The following is a 24,247-nucleotide window of genomic DNA, read 5'->3' as shown; positions in this document are numbered from 1 at the left end:
GGTTTGTGTTCATTCCTGCCTTAACTTCTCACTCTGCTTCTGAAGATGCTTTACCAACTGACTGTGGCTGGGAAGGGCACGACCACGTACAATGCTGAGGCAATGAAGAAGTGATGGTTTTGTAAAACTGGAATGCAGAATTCCATGGGGCAAGAACACCTCCAAGCTCCCAGAGCTCGAGGAGCGGCAGCAGACTGATGAGGGAACCATCACGGTCGGTCCATGCACCTGCCCACGCCGCCCCCACCGCCGCCCAACCCCTTCCAGCCCAGCCCTGGCTTTGACCCCAGAACCACCCCAGAGGGGCTCGGTTTCTGAGCCCGAAGGTGCAAGACATGGGCTCTGGCTCAGCCCCCGGGCCGGAGCTCCGTTCTGCAGCCGGGAAATACCCGGCTGGGTCCATGCTGCAGAGCCCCGGCCCCGGGTCCCGAGCACCAAAGCACCCTCCTGAGCCTCAAACACCCTCCGGAGCCCCAAAACACCCTCCTGAGTCCTCAAGCACTGTTTCCAGACCCGAACACCCTCCTGAGCCGCGAACCGGCCCCGGCGCCCCGTGTGCTGTGGGACGGGACGGGGCCGGGCCGTGCTCGGGAACCGGGCGGGGGACCCCTCCCCGGGTGGCCGCGTGTGGCTCGGGGGGAGGCGGCGGGCTCCGCTGCCCCCAGCTTCGCTCCCCGCTGCCCCGGCCGCCACCACCCCCTCGCGTTGGCACAGCACCGGGACGGAAAATGGCGACCGCCACCCCGCGCACGCGCCTGGGGTGGGGGGAGGAATCTCGGCGGGGCGTGGTCAGCGGAGAGGGCGGAGCGTCGGCCGCTGGGCGGTGGCGGCCGTCCCATCCCGTCCGGTCGCGGGGCCGTGGCGGTGTGTACAGCCCGGTTACCCTTGGAGCGCAGCGGGCTGCGAAGGGCGGCCCGCCGGGGACCCCTGCGTGAGCGTAAGGCCAAGGTGCGCGGTGCCGAGCCCCTGCAGAGGCATAGCCAGCCCGGCCCCGCGCAGGCGCGGGCGGCTGTCATGGCGGAGAAGGTGCAGAAGAGGTGAGTGCCCCCAGACACACCCGCTTCCCGGACGCGGCGGGGCTGCCCGCCCCTCTCCGGTTCACCTCGCTGAGCCCTGTCCGTTCCCCCAGCGTCAAGATCGCGCCGGGGGCAGTGGTGTGCGTAGAAAGCGAGATCCGCGGGGACGTGACTGTCGGTAAGGCATCAGGCCTCCCCGCTGCCCGGGTGCTGCGGCGGGGCTGGACCACGGGTGACCTCGGCTTGTACCCGGCAGGGCCCAGGACGGTGATCCACCCCAAGGCCAGGATCATCGCCGAAGCAGGACCTATTATCATCGGGGAAGGCAACCTGATCGAGGAGCAGGCCCTCATCATCAATGGGTCAGTACGGAGCTGGACAACACCCACGGGGTCACCTCATTTTTGGGAGCAAATGCTCCCTTATTGGGAACACTGACCTCCAGCGCCAGACTGGATGAGGAGAGGATGTGTTTGGGATCCCTTGGTCATGTTCCCAGCTTAGGCTTTGCAGATAGTTGGTGTTCCCTGAGATATTCCCTGAGGACAGCAATCCTATCCTGACAATGAGAGACCCTGTGCAAGAGCAAGCCATCTCCAAACCCCAGCGCTCTATGTGGATGGGATAGAATCCCAGAATCCCAGACTGGTTTGGGATGGAAGGGACCTTAAAGATCATCCAGTTTCAGCCCATGCCATGGGCAGGGACACCTTCCACTAGGTCAGGTTGCTCCAAGTCCTGTCTGGTCGGGCTTTGAACACTACCAGGGATGGGGCATAATGGACATGATGTTTCTCAAAATCAAGCTGCCAAACTTACACTACCTTTGTGATCTCAAAACTTGAAATATATTGTCCCATCTTGCAGGTATCCAGAAAATATTACTCCAGAAACTGAAGAGGTGGAGCCCAAACCCATGGTCATCGGCACCAACAATGTTTTTGAAGTTGGCTGTTGTATCCTTGCTGTGCTGTGAGATTGAACGTATGATACCCCGCACTTGTGGATCGGTACGAGGGGAAAGGTATGGGCTCTCTTGGAGTTCAGGCAGCCCAGGGCTGTTTATTGCAGGTTGTTGGTTTGACAATTGCACCAGGGTTTACCTTTTGAAATACAGAACATTCTGCAGTTTTCTTTAACATGGACCTGCAGATTCCCAGGCAATGAAAGTAGGAGATAACAATGTCATCGAATCCAAAGGTAAGTCTTGGCTCATCATCTTGTGAGATTTTGTTTTTGTAGAAGCTGGGAACAGTAGAGGTGGTTTTGCTGTAGCTGAGGCTGTTGACAATGCTGTGATTTTCACACAGAAGCCCAGTGTGTGACTTGCCTCAGTGGGACCAGGCTGGGCTGGCTCTGCCTCCTGGTGCTGAACAGCTCATGATGTTGATGTTGGGTAGTGCAGGGTATATCCACACCATGGGTATGACTCTCACAGGGATTCCTCTCTCCTCTTGGCAGCATTTGTTGGCAGGAATGTGATCCTGACAAGCGGCTGCATCATCGGGGCCTGCTGTAACATCAACACCTATGAGGTGATCCCTGAAAACACCGTCATCTATGGGGCCGACTGCCTCCGCCGTGTCCAGACGGAGCGGCCACAGGTAAGTGTGACACACGGGTGACACCATCCCTGTTGCATCCTCTGCGGGCTGCCCTCACCCTGCCTCCGCTCCCAGCCCCAGACACTGCAGCTGGATTTCCTGATGAAGATCTTGCCGAACTACCATCACCTAAAGAAGACCACGAAGGCTACATCCACTCCTGTCAAGAGCTGAGCATCTTCTGCTGCTGGTGGCTGATGAGAAGGGGTTTCATCTGCTCCTGGGAAGCACTCCCCAGCCCTAGGAAGTGGCTGACCATTCCATCTTTGGGAAAAAAAACTAATACCATCTTGATTGCGTCTGTCATTTATATTCTGCCCAGCACCTCGAGTCCGCTGTGGATCAGTTGTCTCTCATGCACTAACTCAATTGTACATTTTTGGTTTTGGGAATAAAGTACTACCTGCTCTTCTGTCAAGGAGAGACTGCTGTCCTGCCCGGGTCAGGTGCTGAACTGCCACTGCCACCATCCCATTTCCTACAAGGATGCTGGAGAAGGGCTGTAGCGATAAGATAAGGGGTGATGGGTTCAAACTGAAACTGGGGAAGTTCAGGTTAGATGTAAAGAAAAAGTTCTTTACTGTGAGGGTGGTGAGGCACTGGCACAGGGTGCCCAAAGAAGTGGTGAATTCTCCATCTCTGGCAGTGTTCAAGGCCAGGCTAGACAGAGCCTTGGGCGACATGGTCTAGTGTGAGGTGTCCCTGCCCATGGCAGGGAGTTTGGAACTAGATGAGATTAAGGTCCTTGCCAACCCAAACCGTTCTGCAATCCTATGATCCTTCGAGGACAGCCCAGGTGCTGTCTCCCTGCTCTTCCCTTCTCTGGCTGCCGGCAGAGGGAGATGGACCCACACCAGGGGAGAGCAGGGCTGCTCGGAGGAAGGGCTTTTCTTGTCCTGCTTCACCAATCCATGCAGATTGTGGATGGGGAAAGGCTCCAGAACTCTCCCTGGTCTTCAAAGGCACCTACTCAGCTTCCCTCCTAGAGGGTCCACAGTGAAGCTAAAGCTCCTCCTCTCATCAGCTGAGCTTTGGACACATCCATGCTTCCCATCCAGCCCCTGAGATCTACCAGGAATATTACTCACACCTTCCCCCTCTGTCCTTGTACAACACTGCCCGATGTTCTGTCTTGGTGCAGAAGGAAATTAATGTTGGAGCAGAAATGTGTAGGAAGGAGAAAGTGGAGAGAGCATCAGCAACCACCTGCAGAGGAACCCCAAGTGCCAGCTGGGCTGCAAGACATGGGATGCTAATCTGGGACTAGGGGGTTTAGGTGGGACAGGCCAAGGCACAAACAGCACAGCACCCACCAGATTTGCTCCCTGAGTTCAGTTACAGGAATACCCAAAATAAAAACCCACCGTTTTTTTGGCTTTGCAGCTCCAGTCCTTGGCCCAGCACTTGTGACAGTGCAGCCTCTCCCCAAAGCCAAACCCAAACAAGGGCTGAACCCTTGTCCCTCCAGCTGGGAATTCATCCCAAAAGCACAAGGCTCCAGCAGATTCAAGCAACTAGATCAGCCCACACACTTCAGATTCCCTCTCTAGGCCACCTGCCCTGGTAGCCAGACACTTCCAGCTCCCCAAATCCAGCTGGCATGGCTTATTTCCATTTCCCTCACAGCATGAGAGGTTCTGCTCTGTAAATCACCACTGTGGGGGGCTGGAAACACTCTGCTCTAGGTCAGTGGTAGGGCTGAATCCATCCACGCTGCCCACAGGCCTGCAGATCTGTTTTTCCCAGAGTTGCCATGATCTTTAAAACACCTATTTGGTACAAGCCCTTTGCCCTTTGCTCTTTGCAAGGTGTCCTCAGTGTCACCTCTGGCCCCCATGTATTCTGTCCCATCTTCTTCAGACATGGCTGCTGATCCAATGCTTTTCACCCTTAGGGTCTCCATCATGCTACACCATTCCACGGAGATGTGACAGGGCTGGGACCGACGCAAAGATCAGACAGAACAGGCGAGCAGGGTGCAAACTCACCTTAAGCTCTGCCTAAGTCGGGAGTGGGGTGGGAGCCTAAACGCAGCCCCAGGGCCAGCCCCACAGCCAGCCCTGCCCCTGTGTGTTCCTCCATCCATGCCCTGTGCCCCCAGCACTGTCCCCTCCTCTGCCCCACAGCCCTGCTGCAGCCATGACCCTGGGAGTGTGCCCTGTGTCCCCAAGGCTGTGTCCCATGTCCCCATCCTTGCGTCCTACATCCCCAGTCCTATGACCGGCCTGCCGCATGTCCCCAGCCCTGTGTCCCGTGTTCCCAGCCTTCTGCCCATGCCCCCAGATTCCTGTCCTGTATCCCCGACCCCGTGTCCCATCTTCCCAGCCTTCTGCCCCGTGTCCCAGACCTGCCTCCTTCATCCTCCCGTCTCTCCTCTCCTCTCCCCGTGGCCCCGTGCCCTCATCCCTCCCCCCGCCTCCAGTAGCCCCCGGAACCTCCCTCCCCCTCCTCCCAGTCCCTCCCCCGGCCCGGCCCCGCCCCAGTTCCCCCCGCGCCCTCCACCGCCGCCTCCAGCCTTCAGCACCGCCCGCCCCGGACGCGGCTGCCGCCGGCGGGACGACGAGCCTGGCCCCGGACGCAGCATGAGCAGCCTCCCCGCCGACCGGGAGGGCGGCCCCGCCGACACCGGCCTGCCCGAGGAGGAGGTACCGGGGGAAGGAGGGGATGTGGGGTTCGGGGGTCCAGCATACCCATCCGCAGCTGCCCCGCGCGGGGGTGTCCGTGTCGGTCCCGGGACTGCCGCTGGAGACGGGGCACAGCGACCTGCGGGCAGCGCATCCCCCGGTCCCCGGGACAACCCCGCATCCCCACGCAAACACCCTTCCGCCTCCCCGGGGAGCCTCGCAGCACCCCGGGGCGTGTGGGGGGTGCCCAGGCAGCCTCCACCCCCTCCCCCGGGCAGGTGTTTGAGGTGACCGGTGGTGGGTACCACGCATGTCCGCGTCTCTCAGCCCGAGGGTCTCACTCCGAAGAGGCACCCCTGCCCTCATCCCCACGGGAGGCAAACCCCAGAGCCCCGACACAGACTCTGCAAGCGTGGAGTTCCTGGTTTTACCCGTGACCTTGAGATGGGAATTTGGACTTTGGGAGGGTGAGAGCAAGTAGATAGGATCTCCTCCTTACCTTTCACCCCACCGCGCTGTTCCGGCACGTCACTTTTTGATGGGGTCTCTGACTGACGGGCACACCAGGATGCTTTGCTCGCCTGCTCTCACCTACCTCGGGGTTTTTGATTTTCCAGCCTGGAGCTTACCAAAGTTTCCCAAAGTGCTCCAATAAGGGGGAATTTCTCCACTGGTGGCCTCGCCAGGTCCTTGCAGGTGATCGTGACGATGTGGCTCGCAAAGGGAATGCCGGTGGGAGAAGTCCATTAAGGCCTGTTGCCTTTCCCAGCGCCCTGCTCCCAGATGGACCCGGGGGGGGGGGGGGGAGTGAGGGGCTGGCCATGGCACTGCTGGCCCTTGGAGACCCCCTGACCAGGGCGATGCTGAACACGAGGAGTCCCTGTGAGATGCCAGAGTCTCCTATTGTACTGGGAACGTGTTAGGAGGGTGATGGCTGCTCTTGTTTGCAAACCAGACTCCTCCGGAGCCAGGCAGGTATTTTTCCCTGCACAAGTTCTTCCCAGCCCTGGCTGGAAGAGCCGGTGCTGTCGAGTATTTGCTTAAGCACAGGTGAAGGGGGTTGCCCAACTACTGTGCCCTACCTCCCCCTTCTCCGGGGCTTCCAGCCTTGTCCCCCTAAAAACAAAAGAGGGAGAAGAGGTCAGTCAGGATGCTGTTGGGTGAGACAAGCCCCTGCTTTGCCCTCACTCCTCCCTGGGCTGGTCAGAGTCCTGCTGCCCAGCGTGGTCTCCCCATCCCTATCCTCTTCCCCCAGAAAAGGGACCCCCAGGTGCAGGGGAGCTGTGGGACTGGGGGTGAGAATGCCCACAGAGGAGCCTGGAGGGGAGGGAATAAAATTTGGGAAGGAGGTCCCGTCACTCCAGCCAGGCAAGGACGGCATGTAAAAGGCTCAGCAGAGGCCTTATTTGGTAGCGGAGCAGCTCAAGAGAGCCCGGCTTGTGGTCCTTGTGCCCATCCTATGCCAGATCCTTCATCCCAGGGGACCAGGGCATGGAGAGGAGACCCCAGGGGTGGTTTTGGTGGGGGGGGGGGGGGGGGGGGAGTGGGGGGAAGGTACCCAGTAAGTGGATAAGGTTCGTCCCAGTGTTGCATCTCCCCCATGCTCCCGATTCCTTTCCTTCTCTAAGCACAGGGTTTGGAGGGTTTGTAGCCAGACACAACCGTGCATGACCCCCGCCAGTGCCTGCTGCTCACTCCTCTGCTCTGTTGCAATCCCCCATTTGCTCCCTTGGCTTCTCGCTGGCTTTTCTTCCTCTGCCGCTTCCTCGTTCCAGCCCCAGCAGCTCCGGACTGGCTCTTCCCAGAGGGCTGCTCCATTCCTCCCGTCCTCCCACTGGACATTTGGCTACTGATCTGGAGAAGTGGCTATGGGTGGCAGGACTGAAGGCTGAGCCCCTTCCTCCTGCATCCCAGCAGCACAGGAGCCAGCATCCCCTCGTTTATGTCAGGAAATTTTGCGGGTTGATGGCATGCCCAAGAATCTAAACCCAGCCAAAGAGGAGGACACTCCATTAGCAGAGAGAGTATTTACGCAGGGATTCATCCTTGTGGGGCTGGAATTCACCCCACCACGGGGGAGGCAGCACCCCACTTTGCCAGGGAGAAGGGGAGGAAGCTCTGCTTGCCCTGTTTTATGGCTTGATCGCAGCGTTCCTGCTCCCACAGGGGCAGTCAAGCAGTTAATCGGCTGGTAGAGAATTAAAGCGAGCCCCCACTGAAGGGTGGTGGACAGGGAGCTGGGCATGAAGGAGGCCATTAAATGCCTTGTGAATGAATCACCCGGATGCCTTCCGCCTCTCCCCGACGGCCCCCAGCCTGTTAACGCTTACGAGGGGTGGTTTGTGCAGGGGCAGGGGTGCGTGACCATCCTGGTGGGGTTCCCAGCATCCCATGGGATGGCCAGGTTGGATGAGGCTTGAAGCAACCCGGTCTAGCGGAAGGTGTCACTTGCCCATGACATGGGGATGGAACTGGATGAGCTTTAAGGTCCCTTCCAATCCAAATCGTTCTGTCATCTGATGGAGGTCCAAGGCAGGCAAATTACTCCCTCGTGCCTCCTTAGCTGTGGGAGACAAACCTGGTTTGTGGCCTCTCCCATGTCCCTAAGACTGATCCCAGATGGGACGTGGTGTTCGGGGACATCAGAAGGTGATGGTGCAACGCAGAGGTGAGAGGGACACACCAAAAGCAGGATGGAGATGGCTTCCTAGGGAGAGAGGAGAGCAGCAGAAGCTAGGAAAAGACTTTGTTGTCTTACTGACAGTAAGAACCAGGAAGGGACAAACCAGGACTGAGGTGGTGGAATTGGGATTCGGTGGCCCTGGCAAACCTGGGAGCTGTGGGACGCAGCAGCAGGAGAAGAGGAGGACCGTGGAAAGTGGACTTGATGTAGTCCCACAGTTGTCATCCCCGCTGAAAGACATCAAGGTGGTGGCTGCCTGCAAGGTCCGGCACCCATGGGCAGCAGTTTCCTGGAGCAAGCACTGGCACTTCTTACCTGGCAGAAAACTTTGGTTTCACCCCAAATTGTAACAAGGAGAGATGCAGAAATGCTCCACCAAGAGCATTTGGACCCCTTCTCGGGCGGGTCATTTTTCCCTATGGAAGAGCACACACCTAGTAACGCTTTTTTTCCCCCCCTCAAAGGCAGTATTTTGCCCTGGGAGTGTTCAGGGTTGAGGATGGAGGCAGAGCCCCTGGGATGTCTCGGCACAGCAGCGCCTGGAGCAGCTACTTGCGGGTTTGAAGCTCCTTTTCCATTTAAGGGCAGGAGTAATATTTCCGCCTAAAATAATCTTTCCCCTTGGCAAGAGGATATCCGTCCAGCCTGCTGGGAATTATCCCTGAGGACGCTCCCTTTGTCTGCCTTTCTCTCGCTTTAGCACCCAAATCCTCCCACCTGCTTGCTACCCAGCCCAGCAAGAGGATGTTGTTTACGTAGGACCTACTCAAACATCCCTTTGGCTGGGTACGCCACCCACCAGCCCCTTTTCGGGATTCAAGTGAGGCGTGCCTATGACCTCCTATCTCTTCCCTCCGCTTCCCAGTTCCCAAAACATCCTTTTGGGGCTGGAAAACAGCTGGGAGATCTTTTGGAGCCTTCCTCCCTCTCTCGCTCTAATTTGACGGTTTAAAACTTGGCCGACCCACGTTTGAACTTTCAAAGAAAACAAGTCATTACTGAAGAGAAGCCCTTCCTTTGCGAGGAGGCCCAATTCCAGAGGGCTTTCCAGGGTCTTTTATCTCCCATCTCTCTGCCAGGCAGCTATGGGGCTGAATGATCTGGCAAACCGGACTCATAGGGATTTGGATTTCAGGGATGTGGTGGGTTCCCCTGTGGAGCAAGCTAACATGCCAGGGAGGACCAGAGGCTTGAGGGATGATGGAGATGGGGGAACCACGCAAGGATACTCAGGCTCCTCCAAAGTAAAATCCAGCTGGGAGGATGGATATGTCTGGCAATCCGATTCTCTGGATAGCAGGCATTCTCAGTGGATCTGTCTGAAGGGGAATACTTTTATTTTCCCTTAGGAAAGGATAAATTTGCCTTCCTTAATTGAAATTCATGGATGCAAGGGGAGGTCCTGCAGATGAATCCCTCCTCAGCCCCTGCCAGGAGAAATCTGGGAAGTGTCTCCATTAGGAGACAGTGCAGCATTGAGTGCTTAGGGATGTTCCATCACCCTTTGATCTCAAGAGAAAGGCAGAAAGCTGGAGGGGGTCCCCAAAGCATCTTGTGGGGGGTTTCCAGCTCACCATGAATAGTCCCAGTAACAGGGACAGGCTATGGGACTGTGCCCAGCCGCAACTGTGGCTCTGGAAGGGGTGAGGACATGCTTCCACTAATCCCATCCAGCCTGGAGCTCTGAGCATCCCTCTAGGCAAAGCCCTGAACATGCTTTCCTGGCTGGAGCAGGGCTTGGTTTCCAAGAGGAGCCAAGCCTGGGATGGCTGTACTTTCACGGCTGGCCTGTTTTCTGGCACCCAGTGATGGAAGATGGGTACCAGCAGCCCGATGGGTATCACACCAGGGCTGTTGACACAAGGACTACATGCAAAAAGCCCCTTTTGTAATTTAACCTTTTGTTATTTAGTAGATACAGGTCAGCCAGAGGTTTTGCTACAAAAGCAGGAATGTTTGCAGCTCCCAGGCCCTGAGAGATGGGGTAGATAGCTTATCTGCAAGAGAAAGAAGAAATGTCAGCAGAAGAATAGGCCCGGGGTGGCTGTTTCTAGCTGTGGGAATGGGGCAGGCAAAGTGCCTGGCCAAAAACCTAAAATAGATAAAAAAAGAAATCGAGGTTTTCCCCCTCCTCCAGCCAGAATCTGGCAGCTTAGCACCCAGGTTGGGGAGCGGGGGGAGGAGTGTGACCTTGATCTAGCCCCTCGGGATGAGCTCTCTCAAGGTATTTGGCTGTCCAAAAAGAATAAGCTATGGCCATTAAATCCCCCAGATGACCTCCTAGTAAGGTGCTACAGGAGCACTGGAAATGATGGGGATGGCAAAGCAGGGACATGGGACCCATCCCCACATGCCCCAACAAGAGCAGAGATGGTGGATGGGGACACAGCAGGGCTGAGACCAAGCTGCTACTCATTCCCAACATGGTCTGAGGCTAAATACAGCCCTGGGGGGAGGCTCTCAGGTGAGGATGGTTGGGGCTGTTCTCAGCCCTAGGCTCCTGCCGGCCATCCAAGTGTTCAGATGAGATTTTTGGGAATGAGGACAAGGGGACTGGCAGTAGATCCAACTGTTGGTCTCCTGCTTCGCACCGCTCCCCAGGTTATGAGCTGGTTCTAAAGCAAAACCATCCTGGCATGAGTCTTGCCCCAGGTGGGGTTTGCCTGTTCCTGAGGAGCCCCACATTCACCCCAAGAGAGTTAAACCCCCTTAAAAAGTGACTTTTATAAACCAGGGACAAGCTGCTTAAAACCAGCTCCCTCTAAAACAGGGCCAGTTGTCCAGGAGGAAGAGTTGGGTTTTGCTTCTCCCAAGTCCTTCATGAGCTGCTGCAATTAAACAGAGACAATAGGCATTGTCTGCAGAGTGAGGGCTCTGCTGGGGAGGCCAGGAGAGATCCTGTCTGCCAGACCCAGGTAAGAAGGGTCCAGGATGCTTTTTGACCCTTTTTGACCCAGAGGGAACTCAGTGTGGTGAGGATAGGTCTTGGTTACCTTTCCATGGTGTCTTACCAGCTTACTTCATGGTCCCACGAAGGATGGGGACACCTTTCCCAAAAATGACACATCCCCCAAGTGTGGATTAAGGATTCTGGCTGCCCATGAGATTCCCCTTGGACTGGTATCATTCTGGAGTGCCACCACCGGAGGCTGTGGGATGCATGGGGTATTCCCAAGTTGGGAATGAGGGACGATCACCAGGAACCTCCTTTTCTTTCCTTGTAGGTGAGGACGCTCTTCGTTAGTGGGTTGCCTCTGGACATTAAGCCCCGGGAACTTTACCTGCTCTTCAGGCCCTTTAAGGTACCAGACCGGGGAGGGGAGAAGGGGGATGGACAGGCCCCCTGCACCATCCCATGACCTCACAAGCCTTGGTGGGATCTGGGAACCTGCTGGTTTCCTCCCAGAATATATCTAATTTTGTGATTTTATTCACAGAAACAAGTTTCTGCACCTTTTTTCCCCAATAGAAGGCATGAAAACTCAGGCAGTGGCTCAGATCTGTTACTACAGTGGACCTTTCTGAGCAGCCTTCCAACACCTAAAGGAGCCGGCAAGCAATCTGGAGAGGAACTTTTTACAAGGGCATGTAGAGACAGGACAAGGGGGAATGGCCTTAAACTGTGAGGGTGGTGAGGCCCTGGCACAGGTTGCCCAGAGAAGCTGTGGCTGCCCCATCCCTGGCAGTGTTCAAGGCCAGGTTGGACAGAGCTTGGAGCAACCCAGTCTAGTGGAAGGTGTCCCTGCCCATGGCAGGGGGTTGGAACTGGATGAGCTTTAAGGTGCCTTCCAACCCAAACCATTCTGTGATTCTGTGACTCTATAAACCAGAGGAAAATGGCATCAGGCTCTTTGGGGTTTAATTGCACATTGACTCACACCCCATTTAGCAGAAGACTGTTGGCTGCAGACCTCCAGTCTCTTCACCCTGAGAGACCTACATCTCAGACACTGGCTCTTTTCAAACACAAAGGACAGTAGTATCAGGCATCCACATCCTTACAAAAATCCAGCAGCGGTGAGTCCCTGTGCTGGTGGCAAGCTCCCATCTGTGCCTGCCTGATGCCCCAAAGCTGTAGGGCTGCTGGGTGATGGATACAGGAGGTTTCGCTCTCCAAAGGGCAGCTGAAAAGTGGGGATCTCCACCAACCACCCTTTTTTATTCTTTTTCTTGCAGGGGTACGAAGGGTCTCTCATCAAACTCACCTCCAAGCAGGTACGAGCCACTCAAAGTGGGGTGAGCATCCCATGCCATGCACCACCCGTCTCTGGGGCGAGGGGTTCCTTCTCTGCTCCCTATCAGCCTCACTGATGGTCCGGTCCCTCTTCTTCCTCCACAGCCCGTGGGCTTTGTCAGCTTCGACAGCCGCTCTGAAGCAGAAGCGGCGAAGAACGCGCTGAATGTGAGTGCCCCTGGATGCTCCATGTATCCGGGATTTTCCCCTCCATCTCCCCATCCCTGGATACTCTCCAGATTCCTCCATCCCCAGAATATACATCTCCTGTACTGGCTGGTCCTACCACATCCCCATCCCTCCAGCTAATCCCCATGGGTTGCTTCTCATCTGCATCCTTCCAGGGGGCTGCATCCCAAGGCCAAGCCTAAGGATTAGAGCCTTAGATATGAGTCTGAGAGAGACTCCTTTCCCAGCCTCTCCTGTTGTTTCAGTGGGAAAAATCCCAGCTAAAGCTGCAAAAGAAGAAGCAAATTTCGCTTTAGAGGCTCCCTCCTACCTCTGCGGAGTTAAACCTCCTGAAAAGAGTCACGGGCAGAAGCGTGCGGAGCTGGTTCCCCAGTTGCCCCGGGGTTTTGGTTTGGGTTGGGTTTTTTTTTCTTCCTTGGCTTCATTTTCAACATAAGACTTTTTTTGGCTCTGCTAATCCCTCTGGATAAGAGCGCAGGACGCTGACTGCCAAATATGGTTCCGATGCTAAAGATGCCGGAGGAATGCGAGCCGCCTCGGGGCCTGGCAGATGAGCTCATTTCAAGGCTGGAAGTGGAAAAGAAAAAAAGAAATTCAGTAATGGGGAGTTGTTTTTGCTGTGGGGCTGGTGTTCACCCAACCCACCATGCCTCTCCGCTCCCGCAGGGCATCCGCTTCGACCCCGAGATCCCCCAGACGCTGCGGCTGGAGTTTGCCAAGGCCAACACCAAGATGGCCAAGAGCAAGCTGGTGGGCACCCCAAACCCCAGCACGCCACTCCCCACTGCCATACCTCAGTTCATCACCCGCGAGCCTTGTAAGTACCAGCCCCAGCTCCCTGAGGGAGGCCCATGCCATGTCCCCCCAACCTGCCATCGTGGCAGTGCCAGCAGGTTGCCAGGGGTTGTCCCCATCCTCATTTTCCTCAGGGAAAATGCCTTATCCAGGCAATTCAATGTCATGCAGACATCCCAGGTGGATGTAGCAGGATGCTGGAGGGAGCAGGGATGCTGGAGGGGGGTGGTGATGGGAACAGTAGGTCCCATCGGAAGCCGCAGTGCCTGTCTGCTGCAAGCATGGTGGCACGTGCTGGCTGGTGGCCGTGAGTCCCCAAACACTGGGACATGTGACAGCCGGCTCTGAACAGTGCACAGAAATGGGATGAGCTCCCGGTGCTGCTTCATGGTGCCAGGGAGTATCTGGGTCTCCGTGGAAGCTTCGATGATGTCTTGCTGTGAACACGCCATACCTGTTTCTGCTACTAAAAAAGCATTTCTTGTGTGGATACCAGTTCCTTGCCTCACTGCTGTGCATGGCCATGAACTGCACACTCTCCTCTGCACCCACCGACACTGGATTCCTGGGGTAAATAAAACTGGAGATGATGCACCGAGCCCTGTAGCATCACTTGCCACTGGCCAAACTGTGCATTTTCCCAGTGGGCGAATTCAGTGTTGGCTTTGTGGTCAGCTCTTGCCAGCAGCGCCATCATGTCATGCTTCTCTAGAGGAGGCTCTGCTCCTGCTTTTGCCTGCTTTGGGGGGAGGAGGAAAAAGCAGCAGAGCTGTTGGCTATCGTGTGGCGTGGTGGAGGCCACGTCCTGGTGCTTGCCATTAACTCTCCTTCTTCTTTTCTTGCAGATGAGCTCACAGTGCCTGCACTTTACCCCAGTAGCCCTGAAGTGTGGGGGCCGTACCCCCTGTACCCAGCGGAGTTAGCACCTGCTCTACCTCCTCCTGCTTTCACCTATCCTGCTTCGCTGCACGCCCAGGTAATTCAGATCCATTCGGCACCACTGCACTCACCCTCACAGACCTCCTCTTCTCCTGGGTGCTCGCTGCACCGCTAACCTCTGCCCAGCTAACAGGCACTCACCTCTCCTCACTGAGACTTAGGGATGGCACCCAAACACCCTTCTCTGCCTTCCTCCCTTCACTCCCACCAGGTAGGGAGGGAGGGATTGGGGATGCCTGCTAGGGCTGGACTTGATCCATCCCTACTGACCGCTTCCAGTACTGAACAACCCATCCACTCCCTTGACCATTGCTGGGATGTGGCTTGCTGGATGTGGGGTGTGAAGCAAAGCAACCCTGAGGAGAGGGAAAGTGAGTTGCAAATTGAGGACCCATCTTTTATTGACAAGTGCTTTTCCGTTGGCTGCCCCGATGGCAGCACATGGATGTTAAAGTTAAGCACCTACCTAGCGGAAAAAAGGAGAACTAGAAGTGGAGGCAGTGGAGGATTTCTTTGCAGTGCCAGCCTTTGGAATGTTTCCTGTAGTGGCATCACAGGGACGCTGGGAAGAGATGCCGGGAAGTGATGCCTGCCATGGAGCCGGGAACAGAAGCTGCCTCCCCAGCAGCCATGCTGGACATTATCCCAGCTCGTGCTCCTCAGCTGCAGCTTGGCGGTGAGCAGGAGGAAATGAGCACATGGAAACAGATTTGCCAGATAACCTGGTTCAAGACTTTCGGATGTGGCTTATCCGGAGCCACCATCACCGGAGCCAGAGACAGCTTGGGGCTGGTTTGAGCGGGAGGATGAGGAAAAGCGCTCCACGTACAAACCATCTTCAGCCTTTGGATGAAACTCCAGGTTTTCAGGCCTTGCTGTTTGTAGGAAGAGCGGCGGTAAATATTATTGCAGTGACGTACTTGCCTTGTCAAATAACCACTAACAGGCAGCACCTGCGCTGCTCGGGAGGCTGGTGAAATGGCGAGCAAAGGAAATGGAGACGTAAGAAGGCTCTGAGGGCTCCTAGGAAAATCCATGCTGAGGATTGATGTTAGATGCTGAGACTATACCCACTTGGTCCTGCTGCAAGCAGCGATGCCACAGGCTGCATTCAGCCCCAGCCAGCGTCATTATCCTAACCAGAGCTGGGATGTACTGCGTGTGTTTTGACCTTCTCGGGGAAGACTTGGAAAAGGGAACGCAGAGGAGCTTCGTGCCAGGGTGTGTGGCCACCACTCCTCTCACCTTGTTGCCCCTCCTGTCTTTGCAGATGCGCTGGCTCCCTCCTTCCGAGGCTGGTTCTCAGGGCTGGAAGTCTCGTCAGTTCTGCTGAATGCCGGGTGAGTGCTCTCCTGTCCTCACCCCTGCTGCGACTCTCGCGGTCTCCAGCAGCTCAGAGCTGGTGAACATCTCATAAAGCCTTAATGAAAACTCTCCTGGAAGCCCCAGTGTGGTTACCAGGGAGGTAGGAGGATGGTTCGATTACACCTGCAACCACCGTGGATGGCAAAAGCCTTGTGAAATATGCTCTGCAAATAACTCAGCCTTTTGTGGCTAAATAAACAAAAGCGATTCAAATGTAAGAGGGGGAAGAGGCTTGGCTGATGCTGCGTATTGCTTGCTCCATGAGCCTGCGGGAAGCCTCCTGTGCCAGTGTTTCCAGCTAAAATCTAAGCAGAGCTGTATTTAGGAAGAGGAGATGAGTGAATCTCTCAAAAAGGTCCATCTGCCCGCAGCAACCCTGGTAGCCAAATGGGCTGCAAGGATGGAGGGTCAGGGACCACCTGGTTCTCTGCCTGCTCCACCAGCCAGGAAGCGCTATGGCACAGCCCAGAAAACCGTTTTGCTGCTCAGACTTTCCTGCCTGTGTCCCATATAGAATCCCAGAATGGTTTGGGTTGGAAAGGACCTTAAGATCATTCAGTTCCAACCCCCTTGCCATGGGCGGGACACCTCACCCTAGACCATGTTGCCCAAGGCTCTGACCAGCCTGGCCTTGAACACTGCCAGGGATGGGGCATTCACAACTTCTTTGGGCAGCCTGTGCCAGTGCCTCACCACCCTTACAGTGAAGAACTTCCTTATAGCTAAACTAAATCAAACTGTAAGTTTGAACCCATCACCCCCTGTCCTATTGCTGCAGTCCCTGATGAAGAGGCCCTGTTCATCATCCAGGTATACCATGTGGAGCCTATCAGGGCAGATTTAAGCTCCAAATTACCCCCTTAGGAAGTGCCGACACTGGCCACCGCCAAACAACCTCTCCCCACAGCACACTGACCTCGGTCCCTGACCCTACGCCGTGTCCTCTCACAGGTCTCAGGTGTGTGATGGTGGCCTACAGTCAGTCTTGTGGGTATTAATGGAGTCTTCCAAGGTGGCTACTGGGTTGGCGTGCTCTCTGCAAAACCACAGTGTGCTGGTAAGGCTGCAGCACAGCGCGGCTGTGCTGGGGGGAGGTGGCCCAAGGGGAGGGGGTAGAGGGGTGAGGAAGCCAATGTGGTGTCCCTGAGGGAACAGGCAGCGAGGTGACAATCCCTGGGATTGACCCCTGCTCCCGCTGTGGCACAACACCTCCAGCACCAATCCAGCGATCCACGCTCTGTCATTCCTGCGTTTATCACTGTTATCTGGGGTGAGAGTTTCAACAGCCAAGGAATGCTTCTCGGCTTTGAATTACCCCCAGTAATCTCATCTCGCTGCTGTGCTCACTTCCTGCCTTGGATCAACACAGACTGAATTCCTCTTAAGTGCAAATTCAGTTCCAACTTAACTCTCAGCTTCCCAGCTGGTGCCTCCCTGGTTAAAACCCCAGCGGCTACAGAAGAACCACCAGGGCGGTCCTTTCCCTCTGCCTGACCCCAGGGTGCCGACAGCCTGGGCTCTCCCTGCAGGCATTTCCCATCTTGCCCTTTCCGGGTTAAACAACCGTCCTTGTAGCTGCTCTCCCTTCTTCAGCCCATTTCCAAAACAATCCTCCCTCTACGCTGCAGCACGGGAGCTTCCCCACAAGGGAAAAAAGATTAACCACATCCCTTTCTTCACTTTGCCTCAGCCCAGGACGGCAGCTACCTTTTTTTAACACCTCTCTGTTGTTACAGGCTTGAAAAAACCACAAACAAAAAACCTCACACAAGTTTGGATTGCTCCAAGACTTTCCCACAGCCTCTATCACACATCTGCTCTCCTAGAAGAAAAATGAAAAAGCATACCTAGTAATAATATTTTCCTCTTTTACACTGTATATTTGTGAGAAAGAGTGTTACTTCTGAAAGCATGGTTTGACAGGCATTGCTGTAGCGTTTGAAAAGTCTTCAAACAGAACCATAGGAAAGCAGAGTGAAAAAAAAAAATCAAGAAAAAAAAAGCCAAAACAAGAGCAAGTATTTTTGTACCAAACCTCCTAAACAGAACAATCTTACACTGGGTCAGATCACAGGTTTTGTGCTTGACTTTTGAATGCGTGTCAGTAGGAGTCTGTATCCCCTTGCCCCGTCAATTGCATGTCAAAGGCATGATGCTCACGTGCATGCAGATGTCAAGATGCACAATTTGGGTGTGTAGGAATCGTGCTCCCTCTGGCACAGGAATTGCGTTCCGGCTGCATTGGCAAGACATCTGCGGACACTGACAGTATTACCGTTTTCTTCCCAGTTGTACCAAATGACAACCAGGCAGGACAATCAGAAACTTTCTTACGGTGATTTTGCTTTTTACCTTAGGGCTATGTTAATAGCTTGCTGTGCAAAGCTTCGGCACGGTACAACGGGCTCAGATCAGGGATGGGCAGAAATAGCCCACATATGTAGCAAGGTGACAATTTGTCTCTTCTTCCTCCTCTTCCTGCCATGACTGCTTGAAGTTGTTATAGGCACCGTAAACTGCTGTATGAGAAAAAACAAACAAACCACTGGTTTGCCAGCTTACTCGAGGCTGGGCACAAGTCCTGAGCGAGCTGACAGGCAAGAGGCCACTTGACATACCAGTCTCTCCCTCTCTTTGCTCCAGGAGAAATTTGGGAAGAGCAAAGCAAACCAAAACCTCGAGGAGATTTCAGTTTCCTGCAACAGGAGGTGCAAAACTTCTTCCCTTGCCTCTCCCCCCCAACCCGATCCTCACTGCAGGGCATGCTGAGCTCAGCCGCTGCCCAGGCTTTGCCGTAGTCAGTTTCCCAGCTGCACTGAAGACATGGGGTGCCCATGGCCTTGTTAAATACATCATAACCTTTTTCTTCCTCCCTCCTTTTATTCTGTGGGTAGGCTGAGATTTCGGCTGCTGGAGCTGGGGCAGGGTGTTGGGTGAAGCGGTGCGATGGGAAACTGTCCGGTTGGGGTCTTCTGTAAAAAATGGCACTGATACAGGCAACGCAAGAAGAAATCAATTCCAAGACAAACCCCTGAGTGGCTCTAAAAGGAATGATATCAGCGTTTCCAAGCAATGGACTAACTCTTTTAGCAAACTATTTCCTGTACTTTGTTTTGTGGAGAGGAGAGAAGCATCCACATTGTCTACTCCACTTTTGGAAATGTGTTTAAAGGTACTTTTCTATTGTAATTTTTTAATAAATAAAACCAGTGATTATTGTAAGTTACGTGCAGAGCGTGCTGTGTATCTGGTTGGGAACTGGCAGAAGGATCCCAGCACACACCCTTCAGGGCTTTGGGGAACAGCGGCCTCCTTCCTCTGGGTATTTGAAGGTGACACAGTGACTTTTTTCAGGGCTGATACTGTCGTCCTGCTTGGCTCACGTGGATCTCCAGGAAAGATCCAAAATCCAGGCTGGAAGGATCATCAGGCTTAAAAGAAATGACTCCAAACTTACAGAGATGTTATCGGTTAGTTTTTAAACCTACTAATCTTGGCACTGAGTGCAGAAGCTAAGCTGCATTTTTCCATGAGCTCAGCTACAGCAGAGGCAAACGTAACCTAGATACCAAGGGCCAGATTATCTTTTTTTATTTAACACGCTGAGAATTCTGACAAACTTGGTTCGTGAGCCCAATCTGGAAATTCCTCCTCCCTCCGCTCCACTCTCGCCCTAGTCAATGCCACCAGCCTCAGCCAACATGCCAGACTCTGAAAGCAAAGCACCAGGAGCAAGCTCCAGCTTAGAAAACCCAGCCCAGAGAATAGTGTGTAAAGGATGTTTATTAAAGCAGGATACAAACTCACTGAGAGTGAAAGAAAAGGCACAGTGGTGTTACTTGAAACCCCCACTGGCAGGGATGAAGAGTTAAACCCTTAAGGCTGGATGCTAATCCCTCTGCAGCCACCGCAAGTCACAGCTTTTTTTCCCCGAGTTGAGCTCAGGGGAGAGGTTTGTTGGCAGGCCTGGGATGGGAAGGGAAGAGTGCTCAGCCCAACTACTATTCAGAACAATGCTGTTCTGGGCACTGCTTCAGTGAGACAAGCAGATGCAGATTCAACAGCAAACATTCTCCATCGCTAAAAAAGCAATGAAACTCACAGGGAAATGTCCTCCTGGACTTTGCCTGGGCACAGCATTTGCTAGGATATCTGCCCTGTAAAAGGAAGTGGGGCCTTCCCCAAAATATTTAAACTCCTGAACCTTTTCTTTAAAGCCAGAATGTTTTCAGCTCCATGCTGATCGGTGTTGCCCTCATCGGCGATGGGTAGCAAGGGAGCATGCTCGCCTGGTCCCAACGTCCCCTTTGCCCATGGTGACCTTTCCCCATGCGGCTCGGGGAACATTCCTTCCCCATGACCGTCAGGGCGCTTACAAGAAGGCCCAAGCTGCTGGCTGACACCAGAAGATTGCAAAACAAGATCTGGGACTCCTGGCCCAGTGCTGGCACCCAATATGAGGGATAAGTCCCAGGCTGGGGGGCACGAATGGGCAGCACTGGAAAAACTAAAATGGGAACATTTTGCACTCTGTTTCCAAGCCTTTCTCTGCCTATTCCCCTAACACCAAGCCTAAGCTTGGGCAGGGGGAATGCAGGCAGCTCCTTCCTGCACATCTCTACATCCCTGCATCTCTACCCTGAGGCTGCCCACTGACAGGCAGCAGGCTGGAAGCAATGGTGAAGGCAGGGAACAGGCTGCCAGGGCCTGTGGAGAAAAGAAGCAGCGCTAACTCCCCACAGTGGATGGACACAACCCATCAGTGGAAGAATGGGAATAAGACAGAAGGAGGAAAGCTGTGTCTCCCAGAGGATTGTACAGGGGGCCAGGCAGCAGCAAAGGCAGGGATGAGGGAATGGAGATGGGCCAGCCAGGGCAGGGAAAGCAAAGGGCAGACAGAGCCAATGCCGAGGCTAGCCAACAGTGCCCGCAAGCCCGGATGGGGCAGGGAGGAGGAGCCAGCCCAGCACTGGCTCCTGTGGGCCTCCTTGGCAGAAGGGGGAAAGGAATAACAAGGCTGGGAGAGGTAAGATGAGAGCACTGGGGTTTGGCCAGACAGCTTTAGAGGCTGAGACAGAGGCTGGGAGGGAAGCTGGTGGCTAAGAGGTAGCTTTGTGATGGCAGCTGGGGTGAGGGTGCAGCACTCACCTTGGATTTTCTCCCCAGCTCTCAAAGCTTGGGGAAATTGAGAGGCATCAGCCAGCTAGGGTCACTGTGCTGCCCAAATGCTGCTAGGCAAAGCTACCCTGTACTTGCTAGCACAGAAAGACTCCATGTGCACAGAAAACCATGCAGCTAAAGCACTGGCCAACCCCACTGCCCTGGGAAGGATGGGGATAACTGCATCATGGAGACATTTCAACCCAGGGAGATGAGAAGGGTGCCACAGATGTGTGCCCTGCAACTGCAGGCTGCCTGAAGAGCCGGGCTTCAGCCAACATTTAAACACCATGATCTGCCTCTCTGCCACACTCAGGTTAGAAACCAAGATGGTGGTGGAGCTTGAAAAGCAAAGTGAAGAAATACCATTAGCAGATCTCTGAAATGCTTCTTCTACAACACAGGGAAGTCAACCATTAGTAGAGCCTGGACTTCATCTCTGCAGTCTCCATAATTAATAACTAGCTCAGGAGGGAATAGAGAACACAACTGATGGAGGCAGGAGGAAATCACACAAGTACTTCAGGCCTTGGATGTAAGCCCAGAAGTGCAGGTATAGTAATAAAATTAGCTTCATGGAAGAACAGCCTCCTGCCTTAACCACGCTTTTCCCCTGCTGTGCTTGTACTCTAGACTGTGTCCAGCCAACAAGGCTGGTAGACACCAACATGTGGGTCCCAACCACATGTTGTGCTGATGGGTTTTCAGAGTCATGGCTGTTTTTTCCTGGGCTGCTGGACATACTTGCAAACCAAAGCAGCAGAAAGCCGGCAAGAAACAAGGAAAACTGCTCTTACAGCAAGCAACTGGGGCTCAGACCCACATAAGCACATTGGTAAAAGGGGCTGCAGGAGGCCTCTAATGCAACCTCTCGCAACAGAACTGCTGCCAATGAGATCTTGGCAGCCTGGTCTACTCTGGGTGATGCATGAAATCTCTACGGATGGAGACACCTCCCCACCAGCTTCTTTTTCCTAATATCCAAGCCAAACTTCCCATGTTCCCCTATTATGTCACCTGGAATGGCTGCCAAAAAGAGTGTGACCACATCACAGAATCATAGAATAGTTAGGGTTGGAAAGGACCTTAAGATCATCATCTTTCTAACTGGCTTTCACATCGCTTTATCGGTGTCTTCACCACACAAAGCTGTCCCGGCTCCCCACTCTCCTCCCAGACTCTGTCCCCAGCCCTGAGCAGCCCAGAAGCCCCAAACAGACCCTCCCCAAGCATCCCTCTTGAGCTGGGGGGAGGCCCAAACTAGACACAGTTTTGATGTGTAACCTCCCCAGTGCTGAGCAGAGAGCCAAGAGCTTCCCTTGCTTCGTTGGCCCTTGCTGGAGTGGCACAGGCTGCATATTCCTCATTTGGGAAGAGAGTGGCAACAGCTATGTAATACCCAGCACAAGAGAGAAGCTGCCTTACTGCTGAGAGCCCTGCTGTGTCCAGACAAGCCCCCTCATCTGGGGAACTGCCATTCTTCCTTATCTGCTTTACAGGGATACAGATAAGAGGTAAGGGATGCACCTTCTACAGAGAGCCTGTGCAGGACAAGACAGACATGGTTTAGGAATGTGCCTATAGAGCTGAAAAGACCCAAGGAGCAGCACAGAAGCAGACCCTCCCTCCTCTGGGAGGATATCTGGCTCCCAAGCCACCTTCTGCATTACCACAAAATGCTGGCCCAGGATTTCCTTTTGTAAGCACCCCTAGAGTCAGGCTGGGCAGTGGTGCAGCAATGCCAACTACATGAGTTAACTGGGAATGCTGCTTTCAGGCTGACCCCTCTCCTGCTGACAAATCTGCAGCAGGCTGCAACAATCCAGCCATATCCAGCAGCAGAAAGCCACTACCGGCAGACTGGGGTCTGAGCTCTCCTCTCCCTGATGGCTGTTAGAGGTTAGCCTTGCTGGTCTTAACCAGTCAACAGTAAGCACTCGGTCCTCCTGGACATCCACCTCCAGATGCAGGACCTGACAGAGGTCCCCAAGGCTGTAACACACAAAGGAATTTGGGCCTGGTACATTAGCAGCAACTGGAAAGCAAACAATAAAGCTGGAAATAATTAGATGTCAGTATCAGAGTTGCTTCTAGTCATCTGCAAATGCAGCCTCTCCTAGTCAGAAGGTACCAGGAGCCCAGCTCTCCCCTGTGGCCCTGCAACGCCTACCCGTGCTCATCAGAAGTGACAGCCCTCACCGGCTACATCCATGTGCAGGGTCTTTATACCATTTGTCATGACTCCCTTGCCCCTCTCTACTCTGCTCTCTAAAAGCCTTCAGTGATCATGATGAATTATAGATTAGCTCTGGTACATACCATCTTATGTCAGTTTTCTCATTCAAGCATACAAAATCCTGCTGGTTTCCATCCCTTTCCAGAACGATCATCAGAACAGGAGAAGGAGGTAGAATAACTCTTTAGTTACAACTTTTAGGAGAGAAGTCAGTAGAGCTGTGACACACCTGGGCTATTCAGCCTGCACCTTAAAAAAACAATAGTGCTTTTATTTTTGAGCTCACCTCCCTCCCAGAAAGATAAACTAGTGTAATATTGAGGGAGAAACAGGACCAAGTGCATGTCCCTGGCTGCTTGCGGACCTCAGCAGAGCTGTGTTCTCTGTTCCACTGACTGCTGCAGATACCGTCTTCACAGCCACAGGCTCAAGGTGCAATTGTGCAAGCAAAAGGATGGTGTAGATAGCCCAGATACAACATCCTTAGCTGGACAGGACACACATCACCTGAGGAGCCTCAGGACTGTAGAAGAGGGAAAGCCTCATCTTGTAGGAACAGGTAAAGACTGCACCAAGATGGGTTTACCAAAGAATCTCCCTGAAATGCATAAGACAGAAGTGCCTGCCACGGACTAGATGATCACTGCAGGTCCCCTCCAACTGAAGTATTCCATTTCCATGTTCTATCTTTGTCAAGGGCAGCCCGAGTCTCCTTATCTTCCTGGTTAGCAGCAGATGCTTTCAGGGAATGAAGAGAAAAATGGGAGTAACAGACACATGGCCCCCAGGAGAGACCATGATGCCTCTCAGCAGCCCTTCACAATGCCAGACTAACAGAAGAAGGATTTTGCCAACGAAAGTGAGCTGAGGGCACAGTAGGTTTGGCCACCAGGAGAACCATCTTCCCCAACACAGAATACATGAGAACACCCTGGAGTAAGATGAAGTAGGTTTAAGTTTATCACAGCTGTGAACTCTTACGCTGAACTTCAATGAAAAGCCTGATTTGGACATTGTGTTGTGAAGAGACTGAAAGTGGACTAGAGTGGTACTAAAATGGTTTCAACAAACAGACTCCTGCTCATACAGTCTGAGGTGTTTTCAAGTTACACCATTTGACTTTTAAGAGGTCTTGGGAAAAAAAAAAAACTTGTAAGGATCCCTGGGAGCATCTTCAACGGAAAAAACAAACCTGAACTCCTGAAACCCACACAAAGAGAGAAGCTCATGCTTATTTTCTGAGCTTATTTTCTTCACAACTGCTTGTCTATATTCCATGACGCTTCCAACAGGCCAATGTGAGCTTCCCTTCAGCTACATCCAAGACTATACCTGTAAAATTCACTATGCCTTCCTCTGGAGAAGACTTCCTCTGGTGATACAGAGCATCTAATCCAGCCTT

The 24,247-nt window shown here is 53.9% G+C and overlaps 2 protein-coding genes and 1 long non-coding RNA gene across 6 annotated transcripts; 2 read left to right on the top strand and 1 right to left on the bottom strand.

The window, feature by feature from the left end:
* Window positions 1-925: 925 nt before the first annotated feature.
* Window positions 926-3,038, top strand: DCTN6 (dynactin subunit 6). Its single transcript, XM_065685086.1, has 7 exons — window positions 926-1,037; window positions 1,130-1,194; window positions 1,273-1,378; window positions 1,884-1,972; window positions 2,169-2,216; window positions 2,478-2,620; window positions 2,696-3,038. Exons 1-7 carry the CDS (start codon window positions 1,015-1,017, stop codon window positions 2,792-2,794), a joined length of 573 nt encoding a protein of 190 aa, XP_065541158.1. The 5' UTR covers window positions 926-1,014; the 3' UTR covers window positions 2,795-3,038.
* A 1,651-nt stretch (window positions 3,039-4,689) lies between these two features.
* Window positions 4,690-16,491, top strand: RBPMS (RNA binding protein, mRNA processing factor). 4 transcript variants are annotated; one of them, XM_065685034.1, is made up of 9 exons: window positions 4,690-5,265; window positions 11,152-11,229; window positions 11,365-11,511; window positions 12,104-12,142; window positions 12,267-12,329; window positions 13,017-13,167; window positions 13,991-14,121; window positions 15,355-15,424; window positions 16,401-16,491. In XM_065685034.1, the coding sequence occupies exons 1-8, from the start codon at window positions 4,705-4,707 to the stop codon at window positions 15,415-15,417; spliced, it is 1,233 nt and encodes a 410-aa protein (XP_065541106.1). In that variant the 5' UTR covers window positions 4,690-4,704; the 3' UTR covers window positions 15,418-15,424; window positions 16,401-16,491. The 4 variants fall into 4 exon arrangements, with proteins under 4 accessions (XP_065541106.1, XP_065541125.1, XP_065541102.1 ...); XM_065685053.1 differs by lacking the exon at window positions 11,365-11,511; XM_065685030.1 differs by lacking the exons at window positions 15,355-15,424; window positions 16,401-16,491 and having other exon boundaries at window positions 13,991-15,348.
* Window positions 16,492-17,015: 524 nt separating this feature from the next.
* Window positions 17,016-23,271, bottom strand: LOC136017102 (uncharacterized). Its single transcript, XR_010613831.1, has 2 exons — window positions 22,929-23,271; window positions 17,016-18,880 (listed from the first exon to the last, which is right to left on the bottom strand). It is a non-coding gene; the product is annotated as an uncharacterized LOC136017102 (long non-coding RNA).
* Between the last annotated feature and the right edge of the window lie 976 nt (window positions 23,272-24,247).

This window comes from Lathamus discolor, chromosome 1 (genome assembly GCF_037157495.1).
Source record: "Lathamus discolor isolate bLatDis1 chromosome 1, bLatDis1.hap1, whole genome shotgun sequence".
NCBI classification, from domain to species: Eukaryota; Metazoa; Chordata; class Aves; order Psittaciformes; family Psittacidae; genus Lathamus; species Lathamus discolor.
Note: the sequence above shows the minus strand (reverse complement) of the source record. Positions and strands in the feature narration are given on the sequence as shown.

Coding starts and splice junctions, on each gene's coding strand:
- DCTN6 (XM_065685086.1), top strand. CDS start 1,015: ATGGCGGAGAAGGTGCAGAAGAG. Junction 1,038..1,129: donor GCGGAGAAGGTGCAGAAGAG/GTGAGTGCCCCC, acceptor CCGTTCCCCCAG/CGTCAAGATCGCGCCGGGGG. Junction 1,195..1,272: donor CCGCGGGGACGTGACTGTCG/GTAAGGCATCAG, acceptor TGTACCCGGCAG/GGCCCAGGACGGTGATCCAC.
- RBPMS (XM_065685030.1), top strand. CDS start 4,705: ATGCCCTGTGCCCCCAGCACTGTCCCCTCCTCTGCCCCACAGCCCTGC. Junction 5,266..11,151: donor CCGGCCTGCCCGAGGAGGAG/GTACCGGGGGAA, acceptor CTTTCCTTGTAG/GTGAGGACGCTCTTCGTTAG. Junction 11,512..12,103: donor GAGAGGAACTTTTTACAAGG/GCATGTAGAGAC, acceptor TTTTTCTTGCAG/GGGTACGAAGGGTCTCTCAT.